Below are 17,210 nucleotides of genomic sequence, written 5' to 3'. Positions count from 1 at the left end.
CCAATTCACAACAAAGGTTGTTGTAGAGCGTTGAGTATGATAAAACTAAAATTAAGTCAAGCTACGTCTCCTTTGAAAAGGACAGACTAACAAAATACTAACAATATTTCTTTAATAAAAAGTCTTTTTTAAGTAGTATAAGAAAAGGTTTTAGTTTCAGGAGATTAAAGCCATATATTTTTTTAATAATCTAATTAAAATAAAGGTTACAATAAAGGTATTTTTTTTCCAAAAAGCAAGGTCGATCGTAACAGAGTAATAATATATATATATATATATATATATATATATATATATATATATATATATATATATATATATATATATAATCATAATTCACTTTTTTTTCTTCCGAGGAAAAAAGTAGTACTAATGAAATATGGTTATTATTATTATTTTTTTTTTAGAAAAGCAAGCATCATCTTCAGTGAGTAAATAATGATAATAATAATAATATATATAATAATTATTATTATTATATAATATATTATAATCATATATATTATATATAATAATAATTTTCTAAGCATAAAAGTCAAATAATTTTGTGGGGGGAAAGTCTTTTAAGAAACTGGTCATGTTATTTTAAGAAAAAAAAACTATTTTCTTATTTTAAAAAAAAAGCATTTTGCGCGAAAACAAATCATAATTTTCCTCCAAAAGCATGTTTTTTCCATTAAAAATTTTATTTTGAGGGAAAACAGTTATTACCTTGAAAGTAAAAGTAATATTATTTTCAAGATAAAAAAAGTCATAAATTTAATATTAACATCATGTTTTTTTTAAACCACAATTTCTAATCTAACAAGAATAAAAGCCAATTTTTTTCAAGAAACCTTTGTAATGGCCGAAATATTGGACACACCCGTAGTAGATTGTGTACTTCATTTTGCAGCCCCTGACTTTCCACCGGTTTGTTGAAAGTTGTCCGCAACACAAATTGCACGCACGAAATGAAAGCAGGTGAAACCTTTGACTTTCTTCCTGTGGCGCTCCGTTTTAGAAACATTACCACAACAGTTTAATTATGTTTGCATATTTACTGCTGCACCCGCCCGGGGGCAGCACTTGGCTCTAATTACATTTTTCATTCCCCGCACTCTGAAATGTTTCTCAACAGCAGTGGTCTCTATAACAAACACTCACACACACACACACACACACACTCACAATGTTGTTGTCGACGTCAAGCTTTTAGAGCAGCGCACTGTTTCAAACTTTTCAGAATGGGGATTGTTTTAATCTCTAATGTTTATACACACACACACACACACACACACACAATAACACACACATACAATAAAGAGTGTAAAAACAATGACTCATAGCGCATAAAGTGGACATAAAAAGTCTACACACCCCTGTTCAAATGCCAGGGTTTTGTGACATTTAAAAAAACATAAACAAAATGTTCTCATTATTAATATGACCTCTACCTGTACAACACAATTGGGGGGGAACTATTTTCAAAATGGGAAGTAAAAATAAACATCTGAGATAATGTGGTTGAACAAGTGCACTGCTATTTGAAACTTCTATAAAAGATTTCCATTTTTTTAAGGTATACGTCACATTAATTGTTGAAAAAGTGATTAAATTATACATCTTGGTCTATTTTTTTTCCATCACAAAAACCTCCATTTGTAGATGGATATGAATACATTTTTTGTGTAAAAATACTGTGAGTCACCATGATGAATAATAATAACACATTAAAACAATAAACAGTGCACTCACCCATGTATATATATATATCTTTTTAACCCAAAACAGGCCTTTTCTATATTTTAATTGTATTAAAATCACGTTATTAATCGTGTCACCCATCATTTATGAGATGTTTGAGGTGGCGCTGTCCATTACCTGCGGTGCTGAAACTGTTGAATCAAAATGACGCCCCACGCCACCTTTATTTTGAAATAAGAAGTAGATAATATGGCATTTACAGTGTCCAAAATCGGGTTTACGTTCATGCTTGGCGCAAACAATTGGCCGTTGCAAGGGAGTTGGAACCAAAAGTGTCCGTTTCCTCCACCGGCTCACTCTGGTCGGCATGTGGTGTTGCGTTTCCCTTGCTATTCGCCGCCCCTATTCCCGAAGGCCGTTTACGTGACTTCCGTACGCTCGCGGAGCTATTAAAGGGTAAACTACGTCGTGGGCGTAGTGGCACCGTGTAATGGCGACCGTGCCGTGGCTGCGACGAGCTGTTTGAAAATGAAGCGGAGAAGAAGTTATTTCTATTAAAGTGAAAACGCTGAGGTTCCCCCCGCCCGAGGAGGACTTTGCGTCGACAAGCGTCGCCTTTGAACGTGGTCAACTTAGCCGTGCTTTTTTGAACGCCTGCGCACCCCCGTCCGCAATGATTAAGCTCAAGTCAAACCAGACCCGGACGTATGACGGGGACGGCTACAAGAAGCGCGCCGCCTGCCTGTGCTTCAGGAGCGAATCGGAGGAGGAGGTGAGTCCGGGGATGTGGCTCTTTTGTCGGGCCGCGCTAACGTTAGCATTAGCAGCATTAGCCTCAGCACTAACTGTAAATGAATTTATCCGTCAACAGGGTTATGTTATTTTTACAGGTTGTACCCGCCACTCACTTGTATATGAGTTAGTCTCTTTAACGTCATATGTCATTTTCTTATCATTTTATGTTGCCGAGTGTAATGTAAGCTTGTTCAGTATCAGGAATTTTTATTTTTATTTTTTATACACTCTTGTAATTCGCCACCGTCAGCTGCGAGCTAATGCTAATGGTGGTTCCGTCGGCCGGTCGGCCGACCGGCTCGGTCGACTGGCCGGGTTGTTATGATCTGTGACTCGATGTCATTCAAGCGGTCGTCGGGGTTGACTTAGCGTTGATAATCATCTAATTATCCAGCGCGGCTCCTCTGTTATTAAACGAAGGTAACCGCTAGTGCTATTAACGCAACTGCTACTATTTATGCTAGCCTTAGCCGGAAGACAACACTGTAGGTAATGATGCGCGTGATTTACATAACCTTGTATTTGACGTTGCGAGAGTATTTATCAGTCGTTCATGTGATCGGTCCTCAAGCCCTAGTTTGTTTTGATAGTGTTTAGTCACTTAATTTACGGTCGCCGTCGCCACCTGTGTACGAAAGCCGCAATTGTGTTGAGATCAGAGGCGAGTCTGGAGGCTGATGGTCAGTCGATAAGTGACAAAAGAATTCAAACTCTGCACTTAAATATAAATAGAGATACCTCTGAGAGGGGGGGAAACCCAGTAGAGGTACTGATTCCTTTGCTAATTCAAAAAAGTAGCTACACTATGACCAGCATAGCGAGGAACCTAATCAAGACAGTTTTAAATCCTGAGACAAACTTAATTGTTGCCAACATGAACTATCCACACAAAAGTGAATTGTAACCATGTGGCATTACATCGATAAGATGCCGCACATTCTGATCCATACTTTCAACTCCCAAAACATGACTGCACAACAATCCTGGCATAGTGAGAAGTTACTCGAGGTGTCAGAATTAATCCAAATAATATAAAGTTGTCCAAATATTCAATATAGTAAATAGTCTGATTTCTGTAGTCTTTCATGAAAGCAGACTGATTATCTTTTGTTAAATCAAAAGACGATATTTGCAAACATCTGCTTTTACTTTGGAAAACAATGTTCAACATTTTCCCCAATTTTCTGACATGCTACGGACCAAACCAACCAGTATCTGAGTCATAATCAATTTATGGGGAAAAAAATACTTTAAACTATTACTATGAAATCAGTAGTAGTCTACTACTAGTAGCCCTTCACATTAATCCATGCCCGAGAAGTAGAATAATGTATGGAGTCTCTAAAAATATTCGATAGTGATAGACCTAATCCACACACAAGTGATTCAATTTCTAACCATGTGGAATTACATCGAAGGGTTGCCGAACATTCTGTCCCATACTTTCAAATTGCAAAATCTGCCTGTATAACAATCCTGACCAAGTGTGAACACGCAGCATTCATTCATCCAAGCATCCAGCCACCGATCAGGAACATTGAGCCCGCCATTGTGTATGTTTAATGATTTTGCAGGTGCTGCTGGTGAGCAGTAGCAGACATCCCGATAAGTGGATCGTTCCCGGAGGGGGAATGGAACCTGAGGAGGAGCCCAGTGTCGCTGCTACTCGGGAAGTGTGCGAGGAGGTGGGTTTTTGCTTCGGATGCCGTAATGATTTCATCTGTACTGTCGAATAGGTTGACTAGAAAGGGAAAAGGTTCACAGGTCAACTTAACGCCTGTCAACCCTCGATTTGGTTGATGTTCAAAACTATATTTTCCCTTGGATTAATCAATTTTTTTATAAATAATTCCAGAGACCACAACTGTCACGATCTTCAAACCTTATGTTAGCAGTATAATTGTTTAGATAGGAGTGTCAAGTGTATTGAGCAGAGAGGAAAAAAAACATTCCTGGAAAATAAGTAGTTTTTTTTATACTTATTTTTAGACACATTATCTTTGTTTCATCAAAATAGGACATTTGCAAACATTTTTACTTTGGAAAACTTAACATTTTTTTCCCCCCTATTTTCTGACATGTTACGGACTAAACCAGTAACGGAAACATAATCAACTCGTTTGTATTGTCTGTGAATTTAAAAAAACAAAACATTTTTATAATCAAATTCATCAACTAATCGGAAAAAAGAAATCGACAGATTAGGCGATTCCAAAAATAATAATTAGTTGCAGCCCTACAAACTGCACAGGTAAACTTTACTCCAGTCAGTCTTTGATTTGGTCCACCTTCCAAACTACATTTCCTATTGAGATCAATATTTGGTTTAATTTATTTCAGATTACACACCATCGCTATCACAGACGTTTTATTGCGCAGCATGTTGCAGATGACCGGTCTGTGGCTAGCGCGAGAAGCTAACAAGGCAGTCTACGTCTTCACTTTGTGACCCGAATCAATAGTCTTTGTTCACAAAAAGATGGTAAATTCTGGCTTTATTTGAAGGTCCTATAAAGTCAACAGAAATTAGACACCTTCTAAAATAACACCTGTAAGAACCAGTACTTGGACAATGATTTAAAAGATTCTGCTTGCGTTACAAAAAAAAAAACTGAACATAAACAAAACATAAAATACAGAAAAAGCTGTATGGCATTCGACTTTGGAGGTTGCCCTATCACTTTTTATATTGGGCCAAATACTTTACAGTTAAACCCTGTTTGAACTGCTGTGTTTGCTTGCTCAGACAGAGCCTAGCAACATGTCGCCAGTGCCATCGTTGTCATCATGTTACACAGCGGTGCTTGGGTGTCAAACGAGGACAGCGGGATTCAGCTGTCCTCGTTTGCAGTTTTTAAGTAGCGAGCTTTCATTTTTGAGACCGCTGTATTTTTTTCGACCCTATCATTAGTCATTTTCTAAAGGGATTAAATACCAGGTAACCTTAACACAATCTGTTTCCCTGAAGCTTGTTTGGGATTGAAAATTGTCGCCATCATAGAGCCCTTGCAATGTTTAGAAAGTTACATTTGAACTTAACAACTGATATAAACTTGTTAATATAATCTTAAACCTTCTTCAAACATGCTAAAAGTGCCTTTATAGATGTAACTCGCTCATATTTTTATACGAGTTAGGCAGTGTACACCTTCTCTCTCCTTTAGTCAGCTGGTATAGGCTTCAGCTCACCCGTGGCCCAAATGAGGACAAGCCCTGTAGAAAATGGATAGATGGAAATCAGACTGCAACGATTAATCGAATAATGCAAATAATTCAATAAAAAAAGGAGGAGCAAAATCGATGTCAGCTTGTTTAATATAGCCTACCATCGCTAGATGAGCCCATCAACACCACGAGGTAATGGGTTGGCCAGGTAACAGTCAGCCGACTCTACATTCTCATTCGCTGATGCCCATATCAGTCACCTGAACAGGCCCCACCTTTTAAAGTCGTACATATTCAAAGTCGCAGATGCTACAGTAGAGCGCAAGGATGGCGAGACTCCAAGTGGACAAAAATAATAGTGTACCTCACATGCACGTTATTGTTTTTAGTCATGCAAAACACATTTTTGTCTTATTACTCGGATTAATCAATGGGATAATTGGTAGAATACTCGATTGTAAAAATATCAGATAGCAGCAGCCTTATATGGAAGTTTAAATAGAAGTTAACCACGAAGCAGTCATTGTAAAAGTGGAATTGCAGACACATTTCACAGCTAGTCGCAAGTTAAAATCAATTCTAAATCCGGCTTTCAGCCGCTACATCGATGCGCCGTAACACTAGAACACACTCGAGTCATAATGCTTTTCATGCCCTGTATGTTTTTTTGTTGTTGTTGTTGTTTTTGTCTTCTCATGTTTTTCTTCACATTTGGTTGAGGCTGCATTGGGGGGAAAAGAAAGCCAAAGAAAAAGCTCAACATACACCTTCAATGCGGACTGAATTGCATGATGTTAGGGGCGTTCGCCTTTTAAGGTTCCGCCGTATTGGCTCCTTTGTCAGTCACAGTGTTTGGAAAAGGGCAGTAATTAGTAAACAGACGGGAGTTTCCTCTTGAAATCGATATTCCACCTTTGGGACCCCCTTCATCCGTCACCTAAATGCAATATTTCTGGAAGGTACACGCTGTTCACACTGTTGGCATTTTGATCGGAGCGAAGACACTGAATCCTCTTGCCCGGCTGTCTGTCATTTGGCACCATAAAAAGCCCATTCTCTGTGCGCGATCCAGCACAATAACGGATGCTGATATCATCTCTCATCCTGGCTCCTCCTTGCACGCGTGTGTGTATGTGTGTGGGTGGCTTTGTTTAGTTGCAGGATGCTGCCAGCGTGCCAGAACATTTCCACTCGGCGTCTAAAACCTTGCGTTTGTCAGCTTTTATACAAATGCCGCTCCTGCCTCGACTGTCATTTTCGAATGACTTTTTATCTATGCTAATTTGCAAGAACATCAAGGCAACTTCTCAAGCAGTCCGCCCGTCCATAATCTCTGTTTATGCTCGACTGCCGCACACCCTCACCCCATCTAAGCATGCACACGACAACGTTACATAACTTGAAGTTTCGCCTCTATGCCACGCGTATTATGAGACGAAGCCAGGCAGTCTTTATCCTTGTGACCAGGTTTGGCCCCCAACTTCATCCTGTCGGCTGCTCCCCCCCCCCCCCCCCTTACCAAATTATCTTTCTCAAAGCCTGAAGGGTGCAACACTGACACCGCAAGTGCAGTCAACAGTTATTTATAGATAGTAACTGGAAGATTAAGAAGGAGCAAAAAGACTGACCCGCTGTTCACCTCCTGTCAGAGCCGACGTCTACCTCGCCAATAGGTTTGGGTTTTATGAAAGAGAGGTCATCGCTTCTCTTTGGTGAACCTGCCCTTGCTTTTTTTTTTTCTTCTCTTCTAACAGTTGGGCAGTAAATGAGTCGGCATGAATGCATTTGTTTCATCTTTTTAAAAATCCCAATATATTAACTGGTGGATTGAACTCATGCAACCTGATCCAAGTTGTTCCATGATGTTGTTCGACTTCCAAGTAGTTCTCATTTAAAACAGATTTTCCCCATAGGAAAGTGAATTTGTCACTGGTCATAAAACATTTAGTAACAGGCAACCTTTTGAGTAACATTTTCAAATTTTTCACAGTCATACAATTAGTAGTCATAGATAATAACCTCTGTGTAACAAGACAAAAAGTAAAAATACTCATCAGAGATGCAATGGAGATCGATTTGCATATTGTCGCCAAGATGTATATTTTTGAGAATGAATTGGAGTATATTTATGTACATGTACTAATGGTTGTGTTGTACAGACAAGTCCACTTGTGGACACAATGACGTTTAGCGCATAATGTCGACTAGTCACTGATCACATGTTTTGGCTTGAGGAGGCAGAGCTGCTTGTAGCAACAGATGAGTGCACTGGATAAAATTTGTCGGTCTCCTTCATTGATTTAAATTGTCTTTGATTTCTGAATGTGCAGCTTTGGTAAGTGAGGAAAAACCATAAAGGGTGAAAAAAAAAGGCAGGCTCAAGCAGCATTTGTGTAGGGAATTATTCCACCGCACACGAGGAGTTCTGTGATTATTTGCATCCCTCTCTCCATTTTCTGTACAGTTTATGGTGATTAGGGTCGCACGTGTGCTGGAGAAACACTGCAACTTCCCACAATGCAGAACCTGCTACTGTGGTGGGCTCAGAACGAGGACAGGTTTTCTAGTTTGGCCACATTGCGCAAATGTTACCTTCCCTTCCCAAATGTTTTTCTCTGGCTGGAAGTACCGTAATTTTGTATAATGCAGATTTCTTTTACCCAAAACAATTGTCAAAAGTGCGCATTATACATAGGTATAGGAGAAAATGAAAAATACTTTCACATTTTATAAATGTATGCCGCCGTCTAGAGGTCATGAAAAAGCTGTACACTTTCATTCCACTATGCCACCGCCCGCTAGAGGTTATGAAAAAGTTGTTCGCGTTGTGTTAAACATAAATAAAAACAATACAATGATTTGCAAATCATGTTAAACCTATATTTAATTGAATACACAACAAAGACAAGATATTTAATGTTCAAACTGATAAACTTTGTTTTTAGAAAATAATCATTAACTGTTTACAACATGTTTACCACTGTGTTACATCACCTTTTCTTTTAACAACATTCAATAAACGTTTAGGAACTGAGGACACTTAATTGTTGAAGCTTTGTAGGTGGTATTCTTTCCCATTCTTGCTTGATGTAAAGCTTCAGCTGTTCAACAGTCCGGGGTCTCCATTGTCGTATTTTGGCCCGGAGGACATGACGTCCACAATTTCAAAAAACAATTTGAAATGTGGCCTCGTCGGACAACAGAACACTTTTCCACTTTCCATCTTAGATGAGCTCGGGCCCAGAGAAGCCGGCGGCATTTCTGCATGTTTTTGATAAATGGCTTTTGCTTTACATAGTAGAGTTTCAAGTTGCACTTACGGATGTAGCGCCGAACTGTATTTACTGACATTGGTTTTCTGAAGTGTTCCTGAGCCCATGTGGTGATATCCTTTACACATTGATGTATGTCAGTTTTTGATGCAGTGCCGCCTGAGGGATCGAAGGTCAGAGGCAGTCAGTGTTGGTTTTCGGCCTTGCCGCTTACAGGCAGTGATTTCTCCAGATTCTCACTTCTTCACAAAGAGGTGAACCTCGCCTCATCTTTGCTTGTGAATGACTGAGCAATTCAGGGAAGCTCCTTTTATACCCAATCATAACACCCACCTGTTCCCAATTAGCCTGTTCACCTGTAGGATGTTCCAAGTGTTTGATGAGCATTCCTCAACTTTCTCAGGCATTTTTGCCACCTGTCCCAGCTTTTTGGGAATGTGTTGCAGCCATAAAATTCTAAGTTAATGATTATTTGCTAAAAACAATCAAGTTTATCAGTTTGAACATTAAATATCTTGTCTTTGTAGTGTATTCAATCAAATATAGGTTGAACATGATTTGCAAATCATTGTATTATGTTTAACACAATGTCCCAACTTCATTGGAATTGGGGTTATAGCATGCCACTTAGGTTATGAAAAAGGTGTAGCCTACACTTTCATTCCAATATGACAGGGGTACATATGACTGCATATTTGTACAATTGTGCTCATAAGTTTACATACCCAGGCAGAATTTGTGAAATATATATATATTTTTTTTTTAATACAACTGATGACTGAACAACAAACATAATTAATTTCTTTATGGTTATGGTTGTTTTAATGATAATGCTTGACAGTTTAATTTGAATCCCATTAAAATAAAATGTAATGTTTCGCCTGGTTTCTTAAAAGAGTACACATCTTACAAATTCTGCCTGGGTAATCAAACCTATGAGCATAACTGTGTGTTTTCTCATTTACTATAATAATAGTAGGGCTGTGAATTTCAAAATAAGAACAATAAAAAGAAAGTATTATGTGTTCAAATAGAGTGCTTAACTTCAGAATAATTCTTTGAAAAAAAACTAAGAAATTGCAGATAATACTTCATGCTTTGTTCATATGGGTAGAAGCAAAATCATGCATTGTAAAAATGCATTATACATAGGTTGAAGGGTTTTCCAGAATTTTGAGGTCAACTTGGGAGTGCGCATTATACATGGGTGCGCATTATACACGAGAAATCACGGTACTATCTGACGACAGCCCACATTGATCTTCTTGTGTCGTAATGTGTACTGTTTGTTCTGCACAAATTTGATGAATGAGTTGTCTTTTCATTGATAAAAAAAAAAAAGTGAAATTTCTTTGCTGTGCTCTATGTTGAACAATTATTTTTTGCACATATAGAGACACTGCTGTGGAAGATTGTGATAATTGTTTTCAGTAACGTATGAATTATTATATAGCCGTCTGACAAGGGATCTATGGTGTAGCCCGTGTCAGGTTATTGGAGTCTGAATGCCTGAATGCAGCAGCCAGGGTGATCAGTTTTGCTAACTGGGAGGTCTGACTGAGGTTTTAATGTTTTTATTCGGCAGGCGGGCGTGAAAGGGACGCTTGGTCGCTTAGTCGGCGTGTTCGAGGTGAGCCCCTGATTATTCGCCATTGATGTTTGGCTCATTAACACTGCGTTGTTGAGTAACCTGATTGTTTCCTCTTCCCCCTTCCCTCCCCTCCACACACACACAGAACCAGGAGAGGAAACATAGAACCTTCGTCTACGTTCTGATCGTGACGGAGGTCCTGGAGGACTGGGAGGATTCGGTCAACATTGGTAAATGGCACTGTTGTACTTGTGGGATCATTGCTGCTCACAGGCGGTCACATGACGCGCTATGTTACCCCTTTTTCTTGATGATTTCTCACAATAAAAACAAAAACAAAAGATTTAACAAGATGGGAAACAGATAAATATCAATATGCAACACTAAAAATCTCTCTCGCCGATTTTTACATTTTAAAATGATAATTTCTACAATATTTCTAGGAAATCGGAATGTCCCATCATTGGTGAGCTATTTTTAGAACAGGCCTGTGGGCTACTAATGTGATCCTTGGGAGGGGGGGCACCATGTAGGTGACCCTTGTGTGAGGTCATGCACTAAGCAGTTAAAAACATATTTAAAGGAGGACAAACAGTCTCAATGTAAGCAAGGTGGAAGTGTGATATCTAAATTTTAAAAAGTGTGACACCTTTCATTTCACCAATCAAATTTACTGTATTAAAATTTTTTACATTACACATCTAATGATATGTGGTTGAAGATATTGAACACATTGTAGGCCTATACTGTTTTCCAAGCAGATCAGGGAGGAAAAATCACTAAACGCACCCCACACCACAGGATAATTGTTTAAAGAGACATGTTAATCGAGTCTTTGCGGACTTTGGTGGCAGAGTAGGGAAAATGCTTACATTTGGTCTTATAATTGGTATGCGTATACCCCGCTTTAGGCTGCGCAGTTAGTCCCAAGCCTTTGTCTTGACGTGTATCTCCACCGCTGTCTCTGTCTCGCCAACAGGGAGGAAAAGGGAATGGTTTAAAATAGACGATGCCATACAGTTGTTGCTGTGTCACAAACCCGTGCAGGCCACCTACTTCGAGGCTCTCCAGGAGAGCTGCCTGACCAGCAACGGGACCCCCTTGGTGGCCACGATAGGCGGGGAACTCTCCCCCACCTACAGCATCAACCAGAGCTCTGTTTCGGATATCAGATAACTAAAAACCATAACTGAACACCACCCCAAGCACCAACCACCGCCCCCCTCCGCCCTCCACGCCGGAAGCTTTTGGCCACCACTTGCGCTCTTACTCTTCTTCTTTTACTCGATCTGCTTTGCCTTGCCAAGTCCTCGGCGCCGCCGCTGTCTGGATGACGAGTGTTGGCGGAAACACTTTGTACATTTTTGACCTATTTTCTTTTTGGTTGTTTTCTTTTTACTGAACCCCGTTGCATGAAAACAAAAAAAGCCCCCCCCCCCCCCCCGCGATGCCCTCAGCGTGTTAACTGAATGCAAAAGAACTACATTTTACTGTTGTCATGTAAAAGTGTGTATCTCTCGTGCTTAAAACTGAAAAGCTTGTGGTGGTCCTCTTTTAACAACGTCCCCTCCTTTTTGTTTTTCCGTTTGTTTGTTTTTCCTCTCCGTGCCCCACTTACCTCTTTTTGTCTTTAGCTTTTAGTCAATTTTTTGGCTCCTTTTATTGTGCTCATCAGACTATAGTTTGATCCTCTCTGGGACTCATCTCACTCTTGCACGGTGCACATTCACTCCAAAAAGAGTGAAAGAATGTCAACATAGCTTTGCCTTTGGCGGTATTATTATTATTTTTTAAACTCTCTCCTGTAAATGACTGAAATGTCTTCCGCCGCACGCCGAAGGTCAAAGTACAAATATTTCAAAAACCATGCAGCACATATCCTGTTTTCCCTCCTCACATTCAGTTTGCTTCAGTTGTTTACGTTAGAGGTGACTTTAGTGAGCATATTTCCTTTTTCTGTTGTTTTTTTGATGAACTTCCACCCCACTGTATTTACACAGATGCCAACCCGGTAGGCTGAAGGCTGTACTCTGCTCCTGACGTCCCCCTCCCGCCTCCCCAAATAATGCATCCTGTATAATCTTGCTTGCATCTTTGCGTGTAGTGTCACACTGGACACACAATGCACGCAGATAGTTGTGAAGAATCAATTAGATCTCCGTGACGTCGGGAGTGGTACCAAATTCGGCCTCCCGGGGGCATTCTGGTGACATGGAGAGGGTCTTTGTATTTAATCTGCACCCCACCCAATTTGACATTGAAAGTAAGTGAATCAATGATGCTGTCTTTGGCAAGATGCAGCGCAAACAAGCCTTCTACAGTGTGACATTGTTTTTAACATGTAAAATGCTTTTTGGATACTAGTTTGTTATTGTTTCTTTGTCTCTAAACGTCTAGCAAGAGTCTCTTTAGCCGTGTCACGAAAGCTGCCGGCTCCATACTGTGAAACTGGAGGCCCTGTTGTAGATGAGCACGGAAGAGGATTTTATTCTAAATTGTTTATTTCTATACAGATCAACGGTGAGCATACAAAGGTGTCATTTGAACTGAGAATGGGGATCGATGAAGTGCCAGTCAGCCATCTGCGCAACGTTAGTGAATGAGCGTTGAGGCAGAGATTGAAGATATAATACCCACCACATCCTTAATTCCAACCAGTGACTGAACAGGCTAAGTGGTAGAAAATGTATGGATATTGCACCAGAAAGCGACCACCCCTGAGTCCACTGTGGTTTCCTATGAGAGGGTTTCTGTCACTGGTCCTCCACCCTGAGTTTGTTGTGGAAGTTGCTGACACAGGAGGTTGAAGTCGATCCACGCATTTTACGTCTTCTGAGGTAGCATCAGACTCATGACGGTCGCTGTGTTAAAGTGGTTAGCGGAACTGCTGTATGAAAGGTGCTGACAGGGACAGAGGAAGTCGACCTGCTGGTTTTTCGACTTCAGGGATAGTGTCACAGGTAGGATGGCAGCTGTGAGAAAGGGGATAGAAGAAAGATGCATCGTCACTGTGTGGAAGGTGGTGTCACAGACTCAGGTGTCGATGTGCAGATTTCACAATTTCTGAGGTTATAACGCAGGCAGAATAGCACCTATGTTAAAGGGTAAACAGCGGAAAAGCGTGTCACTCCTATGTGTGCAATGGGGTGCTGAAGTCGACCCAGTGATTTTTCCGACTGAGGTAGTAACAAGCGTGATGGTGGATTGTGTTAAAGGTAACACAGGAGAAAGACATGCCGCTGGTCTGTGTGAAAGGTGCTGACGCAGTACTGAGGTGTAGAAGTCAACCTGCTGATTTTCTAGCCTTTGGGGTTGAGGCAAGATAGCGGAAAGACTGTTCAGTGTGAAATGCGGTGCTAAAGTTGAAGTTCTGGTTTCCCATGTACAACCCCAATTCCAATGCAGTTGGGACGTTGTGTTAAACATAAATTAAAAACAGAATACAATGATTTGCAAATCATGTTCAACCTATATTTAATTGAATAGACTACAAAGACAATATATTTAATGTTCAAACTGATAAACTTTGTTTTTAGCAAATAATCATTAACTGAGAATTTTATGGCTGCAACACGTTCCAAAAAAGCTGGGACAGGGTCATGTTTACCACTGTGTTACATCACCTTTTCTTTTAACAACATTCAATAAACGTTTGGGAACTGAGGACACTAATTGTTGAAGCTTTGACGGTGGAATTCTTTCCCATTCTTGCTTGATATACAGCTTCAGCTGTTCAACAGTCCGGGGTCTCCGTGGTCGTATTTTACGCTTCATAATGCGCCACACATTTTCAATGAGAGACAGGTCCAGACTGCAGGCAGGCCAGTCTAGTACCCGCACTCCTTTACTATGAAGCCACGCTGTTGTAACACGTGCAGAATGTGGTTTGGCATTGTCTTGCTGAAATAAGCAGGGGCGTCCGTGAAAAAGAAGTTGCTTGGATTGCAGCATATGTTTCTCCAAAACCTGTATGTACCTTTCAGCATTAATGGTGCCTTCACATATGTGCAAGTTACCCATGCCATTGGCACTAACACAGCCCCATACCATCACAGATACTGGCTTTTGAACTTTGCATCCATAACAGTCCAGATGGTTCTTTTCCTCTTTGGCCCGGACGACACGACGTCCACAATTTCCAAAAACAATTTGAAATGTGGACTCGTTGGACCACAGAACACTGTTCCACTTTCCATCATTCCATATTAGATGAGCTCTGGCCCAGAGAAGCCGGCGGTGTTTCTGGGTGTTGTTGATAAATAGCTTTTGCTTTGCATAGTAGAGTTTCAAGTTGCACTTACGGATGTAGCGCCGAACTGTATTTACTGACATTGGTTTTCTGAAGTGTTCGTGAGCCCATGTGGTGATATGCTTTACACATTGTCGGCTTTTGATGCAGTGCCGCCTGAGGGATCGAAGGTCGCGGGCATTCAATGTTGCTTTTCGGCCTTGCTACTTGCAGCGATGCAGTGATTTCTCCAGATTCTCTGAACCTTTTGATGATGATATGGACCGTAGATGATGAAATCCCTAAATTCTTTGCAATTGTACATTGAGAAACATTGTCCTTAAACTGTTGGACTATTTTCTCACGCACTTGTTCACAAAGAGGTGAACCTCGCCCCATCTTTGGGAAGCTCCTTTTATACCCAATCATGGCACCTACCTGTTCATCTTTGGGATGTTCCAAACAGGTGTTTGATGAGCATTCCTTTTTGGCCACCTGTCCCAGCTTTTTTGGAACATGTTGCAGCCATAAAATTCTAAGTTAATGATTATTTGCTAAAAACAAAGTTTATCAGTTTGAACATGAAATATCTTGTCTTTATTTATGTTTAACACAACATCCCAACTTCATTTGAATTGGAGTTGTAGTACCAGAGGCAGACTGGCAGCTGTTAGAGAGAGGTTTAGCAAAAACATGAGTGAAAGGTGCCCATGTGGTGAATGAGTAAATTGTGCAGCTTATGAGGTTGCATGAGAGGCAGAACGGCGGCTATGTGAAAAGGGATAGCTGAAAGACACGTCACTGCTTTTACTGTGTGTGGAAGTTGACCCACAAATTTCCCCACTTCTGAGGTAGTATCAGGGCATTATGTCAGCTGTTAGTAGAAAAACATCTCGCTGGTCTTTGTGAAAGGTGCCGACATGGAATGGGGTGCTGAAGTCTCCTTGGTAATTTTTCGACAGAATCAGAGACATTATGTCTGGTGTGTTAGCAGATAGATCACTGTTCTTTGTGAGAGAAGCCCCTGCAGAATAGGGTGCTGAAGACAATTCATAAATGTTGCGGCTTCTGCAGTAGCGTTAGAGGTGGAACGGTAGCTCTATGAAAGGGGATAACAGAAAGCTAGACCAGGATGTGAAAGATGTTTCAAAGGCCGTTGATGGAAGCCCATCATGTGAAACCACACTGACAACCTGAAACCCTTCTCCTGCATCTGGCTCCTTTCAGGCCTCTGCGACAATAGAGACTGAATTTAATTGACTTCCTCAACCAGTATAAGTAGCAGTCTCATTTATTGCCGTCTAATCAGAAAGGCGCGGTGGCCAAAGTCTTATGTTTACGACGCCCCTCTCAGGATGTCATAAGGTTTCAGCGCTCCCTCTGAATGTGCAATCAAGTCGCGGAGGGCAACGACCTCAGGCACGCCCCGCTGGGAAGAAAGAGTCTTTTGAGGTTTGATGCTGACCGGTGTCACGAGGTTACTTGATCATTCATACATATATTGGTGACACTAATATTTTGAACATTGCAGACATGTAATCAAGGATGTTTTTCTTTTTTAATACAAGTTCATCCTTTAGTCAAAATTAACAGGTGGTGTTAAGAGACACCAAATGGTCTATCCAAGCATGACATGCATCTGAAATGTATTTTATAGTCAAAATTAACAGGTGGTGTTAAGTGAGCCCAAATGGTCTTTCTATCCAGGCATGACATGAATCTGAAATGTATTTTATTTAGGCTAGTGTCAGCATTACCAAAGGTGATAGTGCAGTTGTGTAGTAATTGGCTCCATCTGGTGGCCAAATGGGTTAAACATCACAATAGAGGATTGTACTTAATTTGCCTGCTGATTCAAAACATACATAAAACTGATTTGAATTTGGTTCCCCACTCAAAAGTCCTCACCATTCCTTCCTTTCAGCCGACAACCATCAGCCTGGAAGTTACATCCTCGTACGTTTGTGTTTAACGTGTCACTGGACTTTTTTCCCTCCTTCCTCTTGTTTGGGACTGTAGAATAAAACCAGTGCAAGAAGACTGAAGATTGTAATATAAATGTGCCAACAATAAAACACCAGTATTTCACTTTCAGCCTCACGTTTCTCTGTCCATAGTCAACTTCCTGATTTTTAGACTTGAGATCAACGGTGTCAAACCTAGGGCCTGCAGGCCAAAACCAGCCGGAATTATTTTTAGTGCAAAGCTTTACAGTACACATTAACTGCTAGTTAACTAAATAAAGGTAAACTTTGTCCACTGGAGGTCGCACAGACGCTTCTATTTTATTTCTGTGAAAATGAATATACTGTAAAAATATTTTTAAGACGCTGAATATTTCAAAATGCCAGTCAACAGCTTCAATTCACAGGGTTGGTTTGGTGGAACCCTTTTTGTTCATGCACTGCCACAGCTTGTATTTACAAGACTGGGAACTGCACCCTCTTTCTGAATAGTTCCCACTTTAGTTTGG

The 17,210-nt window shown here is 40.5% G+C and overlaps 1 protein-coding gene across 1 annotated transcript; it reads left to right on the top strand.

The window, feature by feature from the left end:
- The first annotated feature begins 2,158 nt into the window (after window positions 1–2,158).
- On the top strand, window positions 2,159–16,825 carry nudt3b (nudix (nucleoside diphosphate linked moiety X)-type motif 3b). Its single transcript, XM_061688335.1, has 5 exons — window positions 2,159–2,458; window positions 4,056–4,166; window positions 10,504–10,548; window positions 10,655–10,739; window positions 11,489–16,825. Exons 1-5 carry the CDS (start codon window positions 2,360–2,362, stop codon window positions 11,683–11,685), a joined length of 537 nt encoding a protein of 178 aa, XP_061544319.1. The 5' UTR covers window positions 2,159–2,359; the 3' UTR covers window positions 11,686–16,825.
- The last annotated feature ends 385 nt before the right edge of the window (window positions 16,826–17,210 follow it).

Source organism: Phycodurus eques, chromosome 10 (assembly GCF_024500275.1).
Source record: "Phycodurus eques isolate BA_2022a chromosome 10, UOR_Pequ_1.1, whole genome shotgun sequence".
Taxonomy (NCBI): domain Eukaryota; kingdom Metazoa; phylum Chordata; class Actinopteri; order Syngnathiformes; family Syngnathidae; genus Phycodurus; species Phycodurus eques.
Note: the sequence above shows the minus strand (reverse complement) of the source record. Positions and strands in the feature narration are given on the sequence as shown.